This window comes from Vidua macroura, chromosome 26, assembly GCF_024509145.1.
Source record: "Vidua macroura isolate BioBank_ID:100142 chromosome 26, ASM2450914v1, whole genome shotgun sequence".
Lineage (NCBI taxonomy): Eukaryota > Metazoa > Chordata > Aves > Passeriformes > Viduidae > Vidua > Vidua macroura.
Genome location: NC_071596.1, coordinates 3,384,274 through 3,401,094, shown reverse-complemented (window position 1 = coordinate 3,401,094; position 16,821 = coordinate 3,384,274). Strand labels below are relative to the sequence as shown.

The window sequence follows — 16,821 nt, the reverse complement described above, 5'->3', positions numbered from 1 at the left end:
GGGACATGGGGGACATGGGGGCAGCGAACAGGGACCCCTGAGGGGACAGGGACCGGGGGGGACATGGGGGCAGCGAACAGGGACCCCTGAGGGGCCAGAGGGGCAGCGAACAGGGACCCCTGAGAGGACAGAGGGGCAGCGAACAGGGACCCCTGAGGGGACAGGAGGGACATGGGGACAGCGAACAGGGACCCCTGAGGGGACAGGAGGGACATGGGGGACATGGGGGCAGCGAACAGGGACCCCTGAGGGGACAGAAGGGACATGGGGGACATGGGGGCAGCGAACAGGGACCCCTGAGGGGACAGAAGGGACATGGGGGACATGGGGGCAGCGAACAGGGACCCCTGAGAGGACAGGAGGGACATGGGGGCAGCGAACAGGGACCCCTGAGGGGACAGGAGGGACACGGGGGCAGCGAACAGGGACCGGGGGGGACACAGGGGCAGCGAACAGGGACCCTTGAGGGGACATAGAGGCAGCGGCCAGGTACCCCTGAGGGGTCAGGGGCGACGCTGGGGGACATGGGGACAGCAAACAGGGACCCCTGAGGGGACAACGCCGATGCTGGGGGACATGGGGACAGCGGGAAGAAGCTGGAGGAGAGGGCACTGAGGCGGGGAGCCGTGAGGGGGAGAGTGGGGCGATGCCAGCGGAGAGGGGCAGCGGGAGCCGGGTGGGAGAGAAATAAATAATGGAAATAAATAACGGGAATAAACCCCCTGCGGGCACCACTTGGGCCAGGAAAGTGTGAGGGGTGTTCTGGTCCCCTCAGCAAAGCATCACTGCGGCACTTAAAACATCTCACAGCATTTAAGAGCAGCTGAAAATTGCCTTCTGATTTCGTTATTTTAAAGCAGCTGCTTCGAGGCTGAATCACAACTTTTGCACAGCTGGAGTGTTGCGGGGACAGCACGCTCTGGAGCCATGCGGTGTGTGCAGGGTGATAAAACTGTTTGCATTCCTTTAGCAGTGGCACTCCCTGTGATCATAAAGTCACCATTTTTCTGAGGAAGAATAAAACCCCCCTAGCTCAAAGCTGAGCCCAGGGGTGTCCAGCAGGTCACACACAGTGATGCCACAATTAAGATTAGGCACTAAATGTTTTCCAAGAATTATATTGGTTCAATCCCTGTATTGTATTTGGCAGTACACTTCTTTTTCTTGTCTCATTCTAAAGAATCAGGAAAGGGTTAAAATATACCGAAATTACAGACAATGAATATGTTTAAAGTTAACCAAAGGTTGTACATATTTCCAGATGGTTCAAACCACATTTGAAGGAGCCTGTCTGTACATTTTTCTGGGTTCATTACAGCGTCCTGCAAATGACCCTTCCCCTGTCATATTTCATTAATGTGAAAACTTCAGTTCAACCAAGAGGGTGACTCAAGTAAAATGCTGCAGGTGCCCAAGACTTGCATCTCACTACCAGGTAAAATTCAAAATACGCCCTAAAACCTGTGCCAGGGCATCATTTAGTTCAGGTCTCTTTCTCCTCAACAGAAACTGAAGCTGTGGAAGCCCCGCTAACAGTTTAGAGTTTGATTTAAAAGATACTCAGCACCCCACTCTCTTAAATGATCTTGGTGATTCTGGGGAAAAGCTGTTGGTCAGAGAGGCTAACTTAAAAATGACACAAGACTCCAGACAGATTACAGGAATAGCTACAATTTCCCAAAATACACCAATACAGAATCAATTTCTCCTGTAACAGAATGAACATGGCATCAAATATAAATTTTACCCTTAAATAGAACAACTTTATTCAACCACATCCAAGATTATTCCAAAATTATCTCTTAACACTTGCTTAGAGAATTATTTTTGCCCATTTCCCCCATTCAAAATCTTTTACATATTGCTTAGAAAAAAAAATTCTTTGAAATATTATTTTAAAAAGCATTATTTTCTGGAAAAATAGGGAGAAGGTGAGAATGGCAATTTTTTCCCTTGAATATCCCTTTTCTACACCTCCAACAAAATGAATGGAATAAGTGAGAAGTTACAAGAACATTCTGCTCAACTTTTACACAAAACTGAGAACTCAGGAGTGTGACTTGGACAGGGGTAACTCGAGCTGGCACAGCCCCAGCTGGTAGAGGCAGAGGTTTAAAACTGTCTCCAGTTCTCCCCTGCTCTCACTCTGAGCTTAGAAAACCAAGTCAAAATTCTCTTTCAGTGAAGCTGAGATCATTTGTGTGAAGGTCGTGGCTCCAAGCCCCGGCAGAGCAGGAACCACGGGCCCGGGGCTGCAGCTGGAGAGCAGCAGAATCTTTTACTTCTAGAAAAGTTTGTTCCCAGCCAAAAGTCTCTTCCAACGTGTCCATGGGTGGGGCTTTCAGGATCCAAATAACCTGGGGGATGCAACCAAAAAAAAAAGTAAGACGAGAAACAGCCACACCTGTGCAAGGCTGATTTATTTACTTGGTGGGTTTCCACCCCACCCCAAAATGAAAAATATGCCCAAATTTAAACCCAGGTGATGTTTGATGTGAGCAACCCCCAACAAACAACACTCTGCCTGAGGCTGAATGACTCAGGTGCTGGCACAGGTGGTTTTCATGCACTACAGGTGCCCACATTAGCCAAGAAATGAAAGATCAACCCATATTTGAAAATTGAAATAAAGAAGTGAAATGAAAAATAATTATGGAAAAATCAAATGGGAGAGACAGATGTGAAAAGAGATATATGTGCAAGAAAAGTGCCAATATATGACATTCTGTAACCAAGTGAGAAGATGCTGCACAGGGTTACTCACACAATCATGCAGAACATCATGAAGATATTCCACAAGGCAATGAAGATTCGAAAATACCTGAGACTCAGCAAGAACTCTCTGATATTGTCACCTAGAAATCAAGAGGAGAAGCTTTTGATATGAAAAACACAAATGACGAATGACATTTTCAGCACTGCCTGAAAATCACAAGCGACTCTGAGAGGGGAAAAAAAAGCATTAAAAAAACACCACAAAAAGTTCAGACTGAAATTTGAGGTTGTAGATGAAGGATGGATGCTCTGTGCAGTGCAACTCTGTAAGGATACATGGCAAAATGACCAAAAAATTATAGAAAGGGGTCACACTGCGAAAAAGGGAGGACCAAAAAAGGCTTTCTGGGATTTTTAACCAGCAAACAGAGCTGCAAAGGAGCAACACAGGTGGATCTATGTGGAAATGGCAATCAGGGAGTGAGCAGAGTGTTACCTCTACAGCACAGGTACCTACAGGTCTAAAATGCTGAAAGAAATGTGCTTTTGTGTGTTTCCTCTCATTTCAGTTTACAAGTTAATAAACCAGTTATTCTAGCCCCACAGCAATTCACATCCAAGAAAAAGGGGTGGAAAAACTGTAGTTGGGCCAAGGATTTCCTCCAGAAAAGCCCGTTCCTGTGCGTGTCCTGGCGGCCCAGGGCAGGGCTGTGCCCGGCTCCCGCATCCCCTCCGTTACCGGTCGTGGGTTCCCTCTGCTCCTCTCCGAATCCCTCCGTGTCCCTCCTCCTCCTGCGGGGCAGAGGGGTCGTGTCAGGCAGGTGAACTCCCAAAAAACCCTCCCCGTTCCTCCGCCCGCCCTCCCCGTTCGCTCACAGCCTGAAGTTGAGCACGGCACCGGCGTTCACCAGCAGCGTCCTGCGGGAGAGACGGGGAGGGAAGTCGGGGATGGAGAGGGGCAAGGAGAGGGGATGAGGATGGGGACGGGGGAATAGGGTCGGGGAAGGGGAATGAGGACGGAGAAGAGGGGGTTGAGGACGGTGGAAGGGGGACGAGGAAAGGGAGAAGGGAAGAAGGAAACGAGCACGGAAAAAGAGGGAGAGGGAAGGGGAGTGAGGACGGGGAAGCAGGTTGGGAGGGGGAACGGGGATGGAGAAGGGGAAAAGGGTCGGGGATGGTGAAAGATGTCAGGAAAGGGACAGGAGGACGGGGAGTGAGGCCAGGGAAGCGGGTTGGGGAGAGAGAACGGGGATGGAAAGGGTTAAGGCGGTCGAGAAGGGGGAAGGGAACAGGGTCAGGCACGGCCGGGCCGGGCTAACCCGGCCGAGCCGCTCCCGTTCCCGGCCCCGGTACCCGCAGAGCAGCAGGTCCCCGATCATGGCTCCGGCGGCGGCTCCGGGGGCCGAGGGGAAGCGGAAGGGGCGGGCGCTGCCCGGGCCGGCGGCGCCTGCGCTCCCCGCGGCGGCTCCGGCGGCGGCGGCGGCTCCGCGCCCGGACAGCGCGGGCAGCGAGGGGCCCGGCCCGGGCAGCGCCGGGCGCTCCGCCCGCATCCCCCGCAGCTCCCGCAGCCCCGGACGGGCCTGCGGAGCCGGGCCGGGGCAGGGAACCGAGAACCGGGCGCTGAGAGCCGCGCTCCGGGGCCGCGATGGATCTGGCGGAGGCGCTGCCCCTCGGGGAGCTGGCGGCCGCCTTCGCCGCGCTGCCGGTGTTCCCGCTGTTCGACACCGCCTATTTCATCATCTCCGTCCTCTACCTCAAGTACGAGCCCGGTGAGTGCGGCCCTTGGCCGGGGGGGCCCTGGGGGGAGCTGCGGTGCCGCTGTGCCGGCACAGACCCCGCACTGCCCCGCACCAACAGGTTCTGCCGCCTGCCCGTGCCTCTCCTGTGCCGCCTGGCACAGGCGATGTCACAGCTCCGACACCTGCGTCTAAATGTAAAGCAGGAGAAACTCCCACGAACCCGTGACTCTGATTTTGAGGAATAATCCTGGATTTTATCTAAGGCTGGATTCCGGCAGCGTTGAGGTATTTAAGTTGGGTCACTTGGCTGCCACCCCAGGACTGAGAGTTGCGTTTCTGGCCAATCCCTTGGCTTGAATATTTTTGTGGCAGTACTTTCCTCCTATTTATATACAAAAGGGCTGGAAGTAAAACCTTGTTTTTTCCCACCCTCTGGACCATGCCCTGAGCTGTTCTCAGGGACCATAACTGACCTTGCTTTGTTCTCTTGGGTTTATCTTGCACAGATCGATAGATCTGCGCCTTGGCTTTCACCTTCTGCCTTTGTCACAGCCTGGCTGTGCCTCGGTCTTTTCCAAACGCCCCTTTCCCTCTGTTTTTGACAATGTGTGCGCTCCTCTTGCTCTCTTTTGAGCAGTTTCCCGGTAATTGCACAGTGACTGAATGGAAAACCAACCCCGGGCTCGGGAATGATTTTCAAACCTCGTGTTTGCGACCTCCGAGCCGTACAATCCACACGCTGTTCCCGTCAAACTCCCTGTAAACAAGTGCTGCCTTTTCCAGGCCTGATCACTCCCAGCTGCCTTCCAGCTTGGAGTCCTGAACTGAACAATTAACAGGCAGCCCTCACAAAAATAGCTTTTAAATATGTGCAAGCCCAGGAATCCACTTGGGACTGGATAAGGCCGGGGTGTACTTTTCCCCAAGATTCCTACAGTGCTCCCATCCCGCAGTTATGGGCTGAGGATCAGTGTCAGGACAGAACCGTCCTGTTTCCTCCTTGGAGACAGCATGGCTTCGTGGAGCCAAGGAAAAACAAGTGTTACTAAATTTAAGCCTCAAGCTAAACCTCAGGTTCCTATAGAACCAGTTTCATGTCTCGGCTGTTGCAGCTGTCTCGCTGCCTCTGTGTTTTCAGCTGGTTCAAATGTCCCCGAGGGTGGAAGAGCCTGGGCACTCACAGCTTTGGCTCATGCTGATCCACTTAGTGCTGTTTAAGGTGTACCAGGTAATCATGTTGGCATAACATTTTTAGCATTTTCTCTCTTTTTTTTTTTATGCTCACTGAACAAAGTTTTGTATCTGAAATGCTGCACGAAGGATTCTGGAGCAGTTTAAGGTGATGAAAGAACCTCAGAGAATTGATGTTATTGGGAGGTTTCCCTGAAAAAGTACAAAGGTGGATGAAAATTGCTACAGGAATTTAAAAAAAGGCCATAGCAGATTGTGGGAGGAGACCACAAAGTATTTCCAGACTAGTTCAGGAGCGGGGAAGAGCCCTCAAATCCTCTTCTCTCAAATAAAGATTAAGAATTCCTGTTCTATTTTTGCAGGTTATCTTATGAATGAAAGAGCTGAACAGATTGTTCATGAATTCTAGAGGGCACCTAGGTTGAAGCAGTGGAGAGAATGGTATCAGTATGCATTTTATTTTTAGACTGTAAAAATACATTGATTTCAAGGGGAAAAAAATGTTCTTTCTGGTAGCAGAATAAAGGAGAGAATCTCTCAGCCAGTTCATAACTTCTAATGACTCTGTTCACATGAGACCTTCGGGGGGGTCTGCAGCCTGTGATCATTTCTTGGCCACCTCTGGTACTTGTTTGGGTTTCACACTTTCGTATTTTGTTTTACAAGTGCTTTTCTTTGAGTTGCTTTGTGGGAGAGCACGCACCTTGAGCCTCTCTCTTCCTGGGTCCTGAAGCTCCTGCTTAACTGCTAGATCCATCTTCTCACTGAGATGGCCGTGAGGGTCCCTTCCAGTCACGGTGACTCCGTGATTCCCAATTTTTTTCACAGGAGCCGTGGAGATGTCCCGGAAGAGCCCTTTTGCCTCCTGGCTCTGTGCTATGCTCCACTGCTTTGGGAGCTACATCCTGGCTGATCTGCTGCTGGGAGAGGCACCCATTGGCTACTTCAGCCACAACTCCAGTGTCATCCTGGCCACAGCAGTGTGGTGAGTGCCCTGCACCCCTCCTGATGTGGCACGAGCTGTGGGGGGAGATGTTCTCCCTGTGGGACACAGCTCTGATCTCACTGGGATTAACTGGGGACAGCAGAGGTGGGCTGAGGCTGTCTTTGAGGCTCTTGCACTCCTGGCTCTGGTTCCCAGTTTCCCTGCCCAGTTGCCTCATGCTGTGATTATCTGGGCTGAGGCACTTCTATTCATAGCAGCCACTGCTGAGCCAGGAGCAGCAGCACCCACGGCTCCCAGAGAGCAAGGGGTGGCACATCCTGAAGGTTTGGGGGCATTTTATTCGTTGTGTTGGTGAAATGTGCACAAATGAACCTTTAACTTCCCCAGTGTGTATGGGTTGTAGGTGCTCAGAATGAGCATTGTTGGGAAACACTGTGAAAGAGATTTTCATGAACAGAAGTCTCAGAGTAAATCCCTCAGCCATCTAGTTTTCTATACTTGAGAAAATAAAGAGAAAGATCTTTCAGGGCTGAAAAATATGGCAGTCTTCTGGAAAAAAGAGTATTTGAAATCTGTCCTCTGTCTGTAATAGCACTTTAGTATATGTAGCTTCTTGTTCTGTATAAGCTGATGCTTCTGGACCATACAAGACACAAACTTCTAAAAAATTCTGAATTAAAACTCTTGGGTTTTAGTCAAGATGGAGTATTAGTAGTGAGGGCTCTCTGAGTTACTGAGGGCTCACTCAGTTCTTGCTATAGTTCTTGCATGCTGGTTTCCTGTTAGGATTAGCTATGAAATTAGGAATATTTTATTTTTAGATTTTTCTTCTCCTTCAGCTGCCATAACTCAATCTGCCACACTACCCCTCTCTGCATATCCCAGCTCAGAGCAAATCTGTGATCTTTTTGCAGGTACCTGATATTCTTCTGCCCCATGAACCTCTTCTACAAGTGTGTCAGCTTCCTGCCCGTGAAGCTCATCTTCGTGGCCATGAAGGAGGTGGTTCGGGTGCGCAAGATCGCGGCCGGGGTGCACCACGCCCACCACCTCTACCACCACGGGTGGTTCGTGATGATGGCCACGGGATGGGTCAAAGGTGACACCTGAGATGCTCCAGAGGCTGCAGGGAGGGCTGGGACAGGCTGGGGGGAGCAGCAGGGAGGGGATGTGGGTGTGCAGGTACTCACGGCGCAGGTGTTTGTGCAGCCTCGCGGAGTGGTTGAAGAACTGGAGTCAGGAGTTCTTTATTCTGTCTCCTGTGATCTCTGACCTCACCTGTGTTTTCAGGGGGTTCTGCCAGTCAGTTTTTCCTTTAAGGCTGTGTTTGGGGCAAGCACTTGAGCATCAGTAACTGCAAGAGGCAAATGTCTTTTCCCTGTGTCAGGATCCACTTGGTAGAAAGTCAGGGAAGCGTTTGCCCTGCTCTCTTGGCTTAGGCTAACTTCTAAATTTGGGGAGAATGTCAAGAACCCTTTGTCCCCTTGAGGATCCAGAGCCCTCTGCTGTGGCAGCTCCAGCTCTTTGACAGGTTTCTCTGTCTCCCAGGTTCTGGTGTGGCCTTGATGTCGAACTTTGAGCAGCTGCTGCGTGGGGTCTGGAAGCCTGAAACAAACGAAATTCTTCATATGTCCTTGTAAGTCAGCAGCCTGGAAATTCCCAGTCAGATGAAGAATAGAATGAAAGAACCAGTCAGGGCTGGGTGCAAACCTTCCAGAAAGCCTCTTTCTTTCTCTTCCAGCCCTACAAAGGCCAGTCTGTATGGCACAGTCCTCTTCACTCTGCAGCAGACTCACTGGCTCCCCATCTCTGAAGCCAACCTCATCTTCTTTTTCACCATGTTCATGATAGTCTGCAAGGTAAGTTCACAGCAGCTTTGTTGCCAGTAAATTACAGAACCTCAGGTGGGAATAGTCACCTTCCTGAGCCATTACAGGATTCACTGGCTGTAGGATCTGCTCAGGAAATTCAGTGCTAGATTCTCCATCACACAAGCAGCTCCTGGTGCCTCGAGTCATGCAGCAGCAGGGACTTTCTCTGGGGTCAGTAGAATGCTCCCTGGTCAGTATCTCCTGGCTCTGTGTGATCTCTGAGTGCTCCCTGTTGCCTGGCAGGTTTTCATGACGGCCACTCACTCCCACGCCTCACCTTTTGCTCCGCTGGAAAACCTCGTCTGCCCCGTCCTCTTTGGCTCTGTTTCCAGTGGGCACCCAAGCCACCACCACGACCACCACGGGGCCTCCCACGAGGTTTCCCACCCTCCTCCTCCTCCTCCTCCTGCCAAGTCCAAAGAGGAGCTGAACGAAGGCACGAGGAAACGGAAGGCAAAAAAAGCTGAATAAAAAAGCAACGGCGCAGAAAATAGGCCAAGAAAATTCTTCCAGAGCTGAGTCTCAAAGCCACCTGTGACCTCCTTTATGCTCCAGTCCTTCTCTCTCAGACTCCAGAGGAGAGGTGGAAGCCAGGACACTGCCAGCTGGGTCCCTGAATTTCATTTTTGCTCTCTGTGCTGCTGCTTGCTTCTTGGTCTCTGCCTCTCTGTTCTGATCAGATTTTCAGGGATTTGTAGGTTTGTGTCAGGGTGGTAAGTGGGTGCCACTTCCCAAACTGTCAGCAAATCTGATGCAGCATTTTCAATTGATGTAAAATCTTTCACTGTGTTTATTTATGAATGGAGGAATGGTTTGTGCTCCTGCAACTCTTAAGTTCCTTTGAATTTTCACTGACCTTTTCGGTGTCTGCCAAAACAACAAACTGTTAAGACACAATGTGGAAATCAGGTTTCATACTCAAGGAAATTAAATGGCCTGGTATGAGCCTGCTCTGGTTTTTCCCAGCTCCCACACCTGCCATATCTCCAAGTGATGTGATATTTTAAATGCAATAAGGACACGGCCTTTGGCCGAGCCAAACTCTGTTCACCTCAGTTCCCTCTGATTCTGATGGTCAGGACACTGTAATTTGCTCAACCAAGTCTGTGTTTGCAAGAGCTCTGAAGCTGTGAAGTGCTCCCAGTGCCATGTGTTGGCACTGTCACCATCCTAGGCTGTGTGTGGCATTGCTGCACGTTGTTCCTGAGTCCCACCCCAAACCTCATCCCATTGAACCAGGGGAGAAGCATGGCTCTGGTTTGTTTGTAATCCTGTGGGATACAAGAGTGTGTGTGAGTGTAAGTATTTATTACTATTTATTTATCATTGCCAGGGCACCTAAGTCATGGACCTGAATCTGGCTTTTTTTTTTCTTTTTTTTGACATTGCAATTGGAACTTTAATTGTTTTCTGAGCCCACAGCCACGTGCTGGTTTGGGCTTGCAGTGATCCAGGACAGCCTGAACACTCCCTGGGTGCAGGAAGAAATCTTTCCTATATTCTTAAATTCACATAGAAAGGCTAAAGCAGGGCATTTCACACCAGCTGATGAAAAACTACTTTAAAGGACTGATAAAAGCACATCAGCTGAAAATACCGATTACCTTCTGTAGGTGCCCTCGGGCCAAACTGCTGGGCTGTGGATGCAGCTTGTGCCCAAGGAGTGAAGAATCTGAACTGCCTTGCATGGCTCAGGAGGGGTCTGTCAGCTCATTTGTGTTCTGCTTAGTGAACACTGGCTTTTAGAGTAGTTCAAAGCTGTTCCTATAACTGATTTTGTTCTTATAAATGGCATCTTCCAAGGGCTGGGATCACCACAGGGAGAGTGGCAAGCCTGGGGATGTAGCACTGAGCATTTTCCATCCCTAGCACTGAGGTTTGCTGCTGTTTCCTTTGCAGCTGGGAATGGAAACGGGATTGAAGAGAAGTGAGGGTTTGTGTGTGTGTGTCCCTGTTCAAAACTGCAACTGACAGTTAATTAAAGATAAGAAACCCTCCTTGTGTGCAAGCAGGGGAAAGTCAGTAGGAAAGTCAAATGTGTGGGCTTAGGGTTTGACAGTGCCTTAATGTTGTGAGTTTCCCTCCCCTTCAGTAGAAAGCAGGAATTCTGCTTTCAGCTCCACTGTCTGGTCCTGCAGATGCTGCTCTGCTGGAACCTGATGTGTCACGAGCATGCACGAGACTGAATAAATGTTTTATGAGATGTCTGATCCAAGGGGAATTTTGTTTTATAAAAGCTGTCAACAAATAAAAATTGTGAAGTGACTCTGGTTGTCCAGTGGCACCTGAGGAAATCTCTGTGTTTGCTTTACCCTTCCCAGCCACGCAGGAGCTCTGTGGCACCAGGACCTGGGGACAAAATGATTCTGGTTGAAAAAGGAGATCAGACTTAATGTCCTACAGCTGTGTCTGAACATGTTCTAAATGAAGTAAAAGGTGTTTGTGGTGTTGGAAATTGGAAATTTCCTTATTTCTTGAAAATTCCCTTGAAAATTTCCTTATTCCTTGAAAAAGGAATTGCCTCCTTTGGTGTTTATACCACTTGTCTCTATTTTTCCTTTTGTGGAAAGGAAACTGTCCTTCTCCGTCACTGTAAGAGGGAGGAAGGCATTCACCTGTGACTGGTAAATATACACACACACATAGTTCCAGCATATTTATGTGGAGTATCAGTGTTTAAAACTGATTTAAAACTGGAAAAAAAAAATCAAAATTCTCTGCACGAGTGCATATTTAGTGTGGCTAAATATTCACTGCTGCTCTGCTCTCTGAGTGCAGTCTTTGCTCTTCAGTCTTTGGACCCTGAATCAAATCAAACTGAGTCAAATCACAGCTTCTAATCAAACACACAGAGAAGAAATATTCCAAAGGAGGCTAAAATTTAAGCTCTGAACACCTTTAGAGTACCCAACAGGAGCAGGATTAGTTTTGAGAAGACAACAGCCACAGAGGAATCACAAGTTCCATTTAGTGAAGCCTTTCCCAGTGAGAGAGATGGAATTTGTCTTGAATTTCCATGGCTCAGCACTGCCAGTCTGGTACAATTCCAGCCTGGTGTCCTTCATCCCAAGAAGCAAAAATGGGATTTGAAAAAGCAGCACATTTTAAACACAGCTGTGAGGTTGCTCCAGCACCTCTGGAAGCCCCACCTGACTTTTCCAGACACTTCCTTCCTTCAGGCTCTGCTCCAAGCAGAAAGAAAATGGGAGTGGGGTGTTTCCTAAAGGGATGGAGTAATTTGTTTCCACAGCTCCGAGAGGGAAGTGATGAGGAAAGCCAATCGACCCAAACTAGAATCTGCAAAGCCTGTTTATATTTTGAAGGGGTTCTCTGTCTTCCCCTCAGATTTAACTCTTTTAGAATATTCATGAACACTCCTTAATTTAGAGCAGATGAGGGTGTAAATTGTGCTGGAAAAGGGAATTTCCATTGGTATGATCCACCCGTGGAAAAGGTCAGTGAAAGACTTGCACTAAAAAAAACAGCTCAGAAAATAACAGATCCCAATGTTCAGGTGGTTTCACCATTCTCCTGCCCTGTGACATTCAGTTCAGGGTTATTTTGCTCAGTGAACAGGCTGATGAGAGCAGGTTTTTCACATCCTCTGAAGAGTCCCACGATGTCTCTGGCTCCACAGAATATTCCCAGCTCCCAGCTGCTGCAGCCCAGGGCAGGACAGGAGCCTGCCAGGGCTCAGGGGCTCAGACTTCCACGGGACAGACGTCATTCCCTCCAGAGATGTCCTGATCTGATAACTTCTGATACTGACTCCAGTGAGACCAGGCTAAATTTAGCAGTAGGTTTAATCCTCAAAGAGGCCCTGGGTGCCTGCTGGGAAAAGCAAATGTTTCAGTTGCTGTTTCAGCATTTCATGTGGATTGACAGGTTTCCCTTTCCTGGTGCCTGCAGCTTTTCCATCGTGGCAGATCAGCTCCACAGATAGGGAAAGCTCTACAGGCCTTATGTATTTGTAATTAAAAAAAAAAAAAAAAAAAAAAAAGCCCAGAGGATAATTTTACACAGAGCATTAATAATTCTTCACAGTAAATGAAGTAGCAAAAAGAGGAGGGCAAAGGGAAGAATTCCAATTTGTATAAGAAAGGGCAAAGCCAGTGCAAGAGCACCAAGCCAGAGCAACCGGTGTTCTCAGTTTCCACTTTTCCTTTTGTTATTGATGCCAATATTTACATTGTTGCACACTTTGTCCAAAGAATAAACAAATTATATAATCCAGCAAAGCAGAAAGACCCAGAGGATAAAGATGGATGTTCCCTTGGCTGTACAGAAGTTGTTCCTTTTAACACTTGCCAGGTGAGCAGCTGCCAAATGCCTGCTCCTTCCTGCAGCCTGTTCCTGGTGCTTTAAGGGCGCAAAAAAGCATTAAAAATTAGAGCTTTATGTGTTTTAGAGTAGCAGAGCTTTATCTGGCCCTTAGCTATGATTCTCTGTTTTATGGTTCTTGTGCTGTTCTTTAGAGGATGTAACTGGCTCCTGTGAGGATGCTAAGGAAGGTAAATCTGGGATAAAATGGCATTTCCTATGGCCTTAGATACCCAAGATTTTTGCTGCAGCAAAGATTTTTCTCTCGAGACATTTTAATTCTTTGTCCAAATAATGAGAAATCAGAATATACATCTATACAAGACTTTCCAGAAAGGTCTCAAAGGTAGTTTGGATTTAGTGTGAGCTGCTTCCATCCAGGAAGACAGGACACACACAAGGCAAACCACTCACAACGGGGAAATTCTGCTGTTGATGCCAAATCCTCTGCACAGTGGATTGATATGTTCCACTTTAGGATGCTCTTAGTATTGGCCCCAAGGCATCTGGTTCATCCTGCGTGCCCAACAAGGAAGTGCCAATTTAAGGGGTTTGAATTTCATCAGACATCAACACGACTTGGTAAACACCCACAAAATTACCTCGCAGCTAAGAATTTAATCCTGCTCGGAAGGCAGCAGTCTGTGAACAATCTGTTGGGGGCTGATGGCTCAGGGAACAGGCCGAGAGTGAGAAATCGGTTCCCGTCATGCCAGAGCCCACGCTGCCATCCTGAGTCACAGTTGCTACTCACTTCACCTCTGTGATGACATCTGCGACAAAAAGATGTTGATAGTGCTAAGATCAACAGTCACGAATACCTTGGAGACTGGTCTGTCTTTCACACTTGTGCATTTGCATCTTTCACACATTATCCTTAGAAAAAAGTGCCATTTCTGTTTCTTTATCTGCTTCCTTTACTCGCCAAAAGCGAATTTGGGAAGGGAATTTTTTTAAGGAGCTTGTGAATGTCAGGAAGAATCGGTGTGAGACAGCGATTCCATCTTAGCCTTAGGGTACAGGTAGACTATAGCCCTGGAATGCAGGAAAACAGGTCTGAGATGTTTAGAGGCTTCAACATTTTTATAGCCTGAGGAAATCCAGAATGTCCCCGGAAAAGATTTCGTTGTCTGACTTTGTTTGGTTTTGATTTGCAAATTACAGCGAGCTCCTCCAAACCCGACCACAGCCTCGGCATTCCCGCAGAAAGCGAACTGCTGCTTCCCGACTATCCCAGCCCCTGGTGCTCCTCAATGGAGCTGGCAGGTCTTGGCTTTCCGAAAAATAAAAAAAAAAAGCTCTGCAGGCTTGGGGACGTCTGGTGCCACTGTCCCCTGGTGCCTGAAGCAGCGAGGGAAGCTGATTTTCTTTGTGTGCGACAAGAATCGGTGACAATGGCAGGGAGGTGCAGTAGGAGAAGCAGGGAACACGTCCCAGATTGTGGTGCCTTGAAATGCAGCTAAAAAATCCATCTTCAGAGTCCTGAAAGAAAAAATCCATCTTCAGAGTCCTGGTGTTGGCTTAAATTAGATGTAGAATAATGTAGGCTAAACCCTAATGTAGGCTCGGTGCTGTTTGTCTGTCAGGCTCCCTGCCTGTTTGATTTATGACAGATTAGGATGTCGGTTAATCTCCTCTTACTTGGGTAGATGACTGTGGAGATTAATCAAGTATTGTCTGCAAAAGGAGCCCATAAATTCAGATTACTAATTTTTCATTAATTATTCCTCTATATACCAGAGGGATCCAGCCAGGGATAGACACCAGCTTCTTAAATCTCATTTCATGAGAAAACCAGGAAAAGCACAGCAGCTGCTCTGGCTGATACTGGTTGTCTCTCACATGCTCAGTTCAGTTTCCTGAAAAAGGCAAAAATCCACAGAAATTCTAGATTGTGGGCTTTTGTGAGAAGCAGAAAGTGGCCCTGAGTGAGGGAAGCTGCTGGGCTGGCAGAGCACCACCCTTGTTTGCACAGGACGTGGGGAAAGCAGCATTGCTTATGGGAAGAGCATCCTGAACACCTCCAGGAGCACAGATTGGAAGGAAGTGGAGCAGCAGCGTGCTGGGAATGCTGGAAACAGAGCAGCCTGGAAGGGTCACACCGCAGGATGCTCGGGGAGCAGGAAGAAGACACCTGCTCTGTCAGGGCTTCTGCTGAGGGGGCTGTGCCTTCTCTCCCTCTGCCTTCCAAGGGCATCTGGACAAAGATGGGTTTTCCCTCCTTGTCCCTGCTGGCAGCAGCAGTTTCCTGCCTCAGCCCAGGCACTGGCCCTGGGGGTGAGCGCTGCAGCAGGCAGGGATCCCCAGCCAGGGATGTGCACCTGGGCCATGGATGCTGTCCTGCCCTTCGTGACAAAGGCAGGAGCAGCAGGCTCCAGCTCCTGCCTCTGGAATTCTGCCAGCTGTAGTATTCCTCAGGAAGGGGATTTTCTTCTCTCCTGGTTTCTGTCTTGCTGGGCTTGTGCATGTGATTACATTTTTATTTTCTATCTTTCCTCTTTTGGGGGTGGTTCCCCACTCCAAATGTTGCCATAATTGGGCACAGTGTAAACACTTTTTAGTGAATTCTCTCTTGCCCAGCTTGCCAGAAGGCAGAGGCAGGGCACAGGCACACTGTGACTGCCTGGGTGTTGAGGAACCTGCTTTAAATGGCTCAGAGGGCCTGAACCATCCTTGGTGCTGGTGCTAAAACACTGAGACAATTGTTTCTAAAATAGTCAGGGGTGGTGACCAGAGGGACCTCAGGTGTGCAGCACCTGACAGGGAGCACACCCAGCACCTTAGGAAGAGCCCAAGTGACAAACAGTGGTTGCTATAGAGATATTTGTCCTCTTCAAATACAGATGGATCCTGCCAGGATGCAGTGAAGTTCCAGTCAACCATTTTCTGTCAAAGTAGCTGAAATTTTCTCAGGCTTTCCTTAAAGCCAGGAGCAGGCAGCATTCTGGAGAGAGGCACCACAGACTGGTGTTCATTGCCAAAACTCATCTCCCCTTTAAGGAGAAATCTGAGAAACTGGGGAGCCTGGACAGCACCAGGAGCTTCAGTCCACACACACGCTGGGATTCTGTGGGAAGATGGCTCCTCTTCCTTTCCAGCCTTCCAGCCTGGGCTGGATCTTTATCAGCTCAGCTTTTTTCAGGTAAATTAGCTAAAAAGTCCTGGAGCTGCTGGTGAGACAGCTGCTCAGCAGGGAAGCTGCAGTTTGCAGCTTCATTTGGGAGGGAAAGCGCCTCAGGACGGGGCAGGGATGGCAGAATTCTGCATGAAATCAGGAATTAATGGCACTGGCAGCAAAGCCACGTTCAGCCCAGGCACTACTGTGCACTTCCAGCCTGTCCAGGCACGAGGCTTTCCCAAAACCTGGACAACACACGCTGCTGCAACGTCCACTGCTGGAACAGCAAGAAGTGTTTGCGGAGAACTTCTCCTCTTGGACAATGCCCAAATATTTCCCACTTCCTCTGCCCACTGGGACACAGTTGCCAGACTGAGCTCCTAAAGTGGCAACTGGCAGTGGGTAGCAGTGACTCAGATTTTCGGGAATTACAAAACTCAGTTTCCCCCTTGTGAAAATCATTCCCTCGGACTCCATTTTAAACAAGAAAGGCTTAGAGGGGCTCTCGATTCCACAAAAAGTGCCTCCCAAGGGAAGGAAACAAAGCAGATCTCCTGCAGTGGCTGCAGAGTGGTGAATGTGCTGTTTGGACAGGGAGGTGTCTCCGGCCAGGCAGAGATCCGTGTTTGCAGAACAGTTGGAGCTGCAGCTTCTGGAAGGAATCCATGAGAACTGCAGAGAAGCTGAAATTTAAGGTTGAACTCGGTGATCTTGGAGGTCTTTTTCCAACATTAATGATTCTAGGATTAGTCAGCATGTAAGGACACAGACAGTGTTGGGGTTTTACCTACAACACCTGTCCAAGGTGTGTTGGACCTCAGGCATTTTTGGGAACAGTTTTGGGATGAAGGATGTAACATGTGATCGGATTTTCACTGAAAGACAATAAATTAAACCCACTCTCTCACTGGAAGGTTTGGA

The 16,821-nt window shown here is 48.9% G+C and overlaps 2 protein-coding genes across 3 annotated transcripts; one reads left to right on the top strand and one right to left on the bottom strand.

Moving 5' to 3' along the window:
- Positions 1–1,655: 1,655 nt before the first annotated feature.
- Positions 1,656–4,127, bottom strand: SMIM7 (small integral membrane protein 7). The gene is made up of 5 exons (XM_053999699.1): positions 4,069–4,127; positions 3,592–3,633; positions 3,455–3,507; positions 2,765–2,855; positions 1,656–2,357 (listed from the first exon to the last, which is right to left on the bottom strand). The coding sequence occupies exons 1-5, from the start codon at positions 4,092–4,094 to the stop codon at positions 2,342–2,344; spliced, it is 228 nt and encodes a 75-aa protein (XP_053855674.1). The 5' UTR covers positions 4,095–4,127; the 3' UTR covers positions 1,656–2,341.
- Positions 4,128–4,199: 72 nt separating this feature from the next.
- On the top strand, positions 4,200–10,727 carry TMEM38A (transmembrane protein 38A). 2 transcript variants are annotated; one of them, XM_053999598.1, is made up of 6 exons: positions 4,200–4,484; positions 6,474–6,630; positions 7,506–7,690; positions 8,140–8,227; positions 8,333–8,450; positions 8,706–10,727. In XM_053999598.1, the coding sequence occupies exons 1-6, from the start codon at positions 4,361–4,363 to the stop codon at positions 8,931–8,933; spliced, it is 900 nt and encodes a 299-aa protein (XP_053855573.1). In that variant the 5' UTR covers positions 4,200–4,360; the 3' UTR covers positions 8,934–10,727. The 2 variants fall into 2 exon arrangements, with proteins under 2 accessions (XP_053855573.1, XP_053855574.1); XM_053999599.1 differs by lacking the exon at positions 4,200–4,484 and adding an exon at positions 4,512–6,086.
- The last annotated feature ends 6,094 nt before the right edge of the window (positions 10,728–16,821 follow it).

What these genes read in the sequence shown, in the direction of transcription:
- TMEM38A (XM_053999598.1), top strand. Translation starts at nt 4,361, where the DNA reads ATGGATCTGGCGGAGGCGCTGCCCCTCGGGGAGCTGGCGGCCGCCTTC. An exon ending in CTACCTCAAGTACGAGCCCG is followed by an intron (nt 4,485 to 6,473) that starts GTGAGTGCGGCC and finishes TTTTTTTCACAG; the next exon opens with GAGCCGTGGAGATGTCCCGG. An exon ending in GAAATTCTTCATATGTCCTT is followed by an intron (nt 8,228 to 8,332) that starts GTAAGTCAGCAG and finishes TTTCTCTTCCAG; the next exon opens with CCCTACAAAGGCCAGTCTGT.
- SMIM7 (XM_053999699.1), bottom strand. Translation starts at nt 4,094, where the DNA reads ATGATCGGGGACCTGCTGCTCTGCGG. An exon ending in GGGGACCTGCTGCTCTGCGG is followed by an intron (nt 3,634 to 4,068) that starts GTACCGGGGCCG and finishes TCTCTCCCGCAG; the next exon opens with GACGCTGCTGGTGAACGCCG. An exon ending in GCCGTGCTCAACTTCAGGCT is followed by an intron (nt 3,508 to 3,591) that starts GTGAGCGAACGG and finishes TCTGCCCCGCAG; the next exon opens with GAGGAGGAGGGACACGGAGG.